We start from the raw sequence: 2,719 nt of genomic DNA, 5'->3' as shown, positions 1-2,719 counted from the left end.
TGTAAAACATCCAGTAAGAATTTAAAAATAATTCTGCCAGAATACTGCATCAATGCAAAACTGACAATGATGTGTTCACATGAAACGCAATATAATTTTTAGATTGGAGTTGTTTTAATACATCCAAATCTACTTTGGCCTTGCCACTGCAACATATATATGAACGACCAAAAAAAAATAATAAACCATTCTCAAACTTTCCGCAGAACCAAACTTTAAAATATCTGACCTAAAGAAATATGAATACAAAGAAGCAGAATTAAAGATTACAAAACATCACTTGGGAAATTTTGTCTTTACACTAAAACAAATGGCAGACATCAGAAGCACACCAAATAAAATGATTTTGCGTTTTAAGTGCCAAGACGGAAAAGTAAAACAAAAAGAAAAGTTCAAAATGCACCATTATCTTTGTGTTTTGGCTTTACCTTGAGGAAGTTCTTGACTCGCTCAGGGTCGTAGCAGTTGCTCTCTCTACAGATCCTCTCCACCTCTTTGATCTGGCCGGTCTTGCAGGCAGCTTGAATGTATTTGAAGTGAACTTCAGGATCCTGACTGAAGTTCACAATAGAACCCAGGAAGTAGAACAAACCTAAGGAACAAAGACGTGTCAATATCATTAGCAAACACAAAACTAATGAAAATTATGATCTAATACTTTAGTCTGAAAAGTTTAAACAGGTCTTAACATGCTGTTCTATTCCACACAACTTTTAAAATGGCCCCCCCCAGAAAAACAAAAACCTGCAGTTGAGCCCGTCCAGGTCATTCCAGTCAAACTATTGATGGAATGGCCTCTTCTGTAGCCTTGACGTCTAATCGGTAAGTTGGATTATGTCTATTCAAGTACAAGGGCAGGATGGAATTCCAGCGTATATAAAACCAAAAAACAAGTCGCACCATGAAACTGAACTGAAAGAATGACTTCATGTAGAAGTTTTCCCAAAGGCAGGTCCCGAGGTTCTGTTCCCAAAACCAGAGGAAGAACACGAGGGGCTTTCAGACACATGGAAGGGAAATACTTTTTGTAAGATAAACTGCAGGACTTTTGTTTTTTTGGAACTTTATTGCCTCAAAGAACAACAACAAAGGCAATTTACAGATGATAAAGAACAAAGTGTTTGTTTTTGATAAGTTTATTGATCCAATCTAAACAATAGATGCATGCAGAATCGAGCAACATTCAGATTAGTCAAATAGAATAGAGTCCTGACCATCTTTGTGAGAAAATGTCCATTTTCATTTGTAACTGGGCAGTCAGACACCATCACATATAGACACGTTTCAATGTTTGCATCCATTGAGCAACAGTTTGTGAGCATAGTTTAATCCAGTTTAGGGTAATGGTCTTTCTTGCCACTAGCAACAGGATGTGCAATATGTAACAATTTTTTTTTCCCATTCAACCTTTATAAAGGATAGTCTCATTGAGCCACGAGTGACCTGTTCCAGACAGAACATCTTTGGTGATCTTTGACATGATCTTTAGTGAGTAAGTCCTTGGGATACATGTCCAGAAGAAATGGGTCCATTGGAAGATCTGTCCTTAGAAAGTCCTCAATCTTCTGTTTAATGTTCTCCCAAAAAGGTCTTAATTTTGGGGCTGTCCCAAAAGACGCATTTGGTCACCGACCATACCACAATTCCTCCAGCATTTATCTGCAAGTCTTCTGCTTTTTGTTATTAGGGCTTTCCTAAAATAAGCATTTTCATAATTCCTATCACGATGGGTTTCTGATCATTAGCTGTAGAGAAAATTTTAGTTAGAATTTTAATTAGGATGCTGCCGACCTGCAGTTGCTCTAGTGCAAATATATAATACCTGTTCCATGTCAAAGGACACTGTCCAAAAATAAATAAATAAATTGTTTGCGCAGCTGTTGCAAGTTCAAAGCTCTTACATTAATTGAGGGAGGGGGAGTATTTGCTTTTCAGTCTCTGCTTCATAAAGTTTCATACAAGGCATTATACTACCAAGACCATCTGGTTCAAGAAAACCTGGCTGACATCCGGGACTGGATGGCTTTAAACTTCTTAAGCTTCAATGAGAAGAAGTCTGAAGTCATGCTGTTCCATCCCAGTGGCTCACTCATGAACCATGACATTGACCTTTTCTCTCTAGCCCCGCTAGAGAAACAAAAGGTGACTAATCTGGGGGTGATAATGGACCCGTCCTTAAAACTCAACAGTCATGTAAACATGATGGTCAAATCCTGTTTTTTTTCAGCTGAGACGGCTGTCTAAGCTGAAGCCTATACTCTCCAAAAAGAACCTTGAGACAGTGATCCACGCCTTCATAACATCTAGGCTTGATTACTGCAATTCACTTCTGTTTGGAATCAGTCAGTCCTCCATTGCTCGTCTACAACTGGTCCAAAATGCTGCAGCCCGATTTTTAACTGGTACAGGCTATAGAGAGCACATCACGCCAGTTTTGGCCTCCCTGCACTGGCTACCCATTCACCTTCGGATCCATTTCAAAATTCTCATGTATGTTTTTAAATCACTGAACAGTTCCGCCCCATCCTATCTCACTGATCTTCTGCAGCCATATGTCCCACCGCGCTCTCTGAGGTCAGCAGACCAGATGCTTCTCTCAGTCCCAGAAACCCGTCGTAAGCTCAGAGGTGACAGGGCTTTCTCTGTTGCAGGTCCACGACTGTGGAATGAGTTGCCACTGAGTGTCCGGCAGGCTCCCACACTCTCAGTCTTTAAGTCT

General features: G+C 40.0%; 1 protein-coding gene across 1 annotated transcript in view; it reads right to left on the bottom strand.

Moving 5' to 3' along the window:
- Positions 1–392: 392 nt before the first annotated feature.
- Positions 393–2,719, bottom strand: part of LOC119420331 (clathrin heavy chain 1-like) — a 3,067-nt gene continuing 740 nt past the window's right edge. Inside the window, exon 2 of the mRNA XM_037687718.1 lies at positions 393–592. Within this exon, the coding sequence (XP_037543646.1) occupies positions 393–592 (200 nt within the window). The remainder of the gene's footprint in view (positions 593–2,719) is intronic.

Source organism: Nematolebias whitei, chromosome 14, assembly GCF_014905685.2.
Source record: "Nematolebias whitei isolate Nwh7 chromosome 14, NemWhi1, whole genome shotgun sequence".
NCBI lineage: Eukaryota > Metazoa > Chordata > Actinopteri > Cyprinodontiformes > Rivulidae > Nematolebias > Nematolebias whitei.
This window is presented reverse-complemented; position numbering and strand designations above follow the sequence as displayed.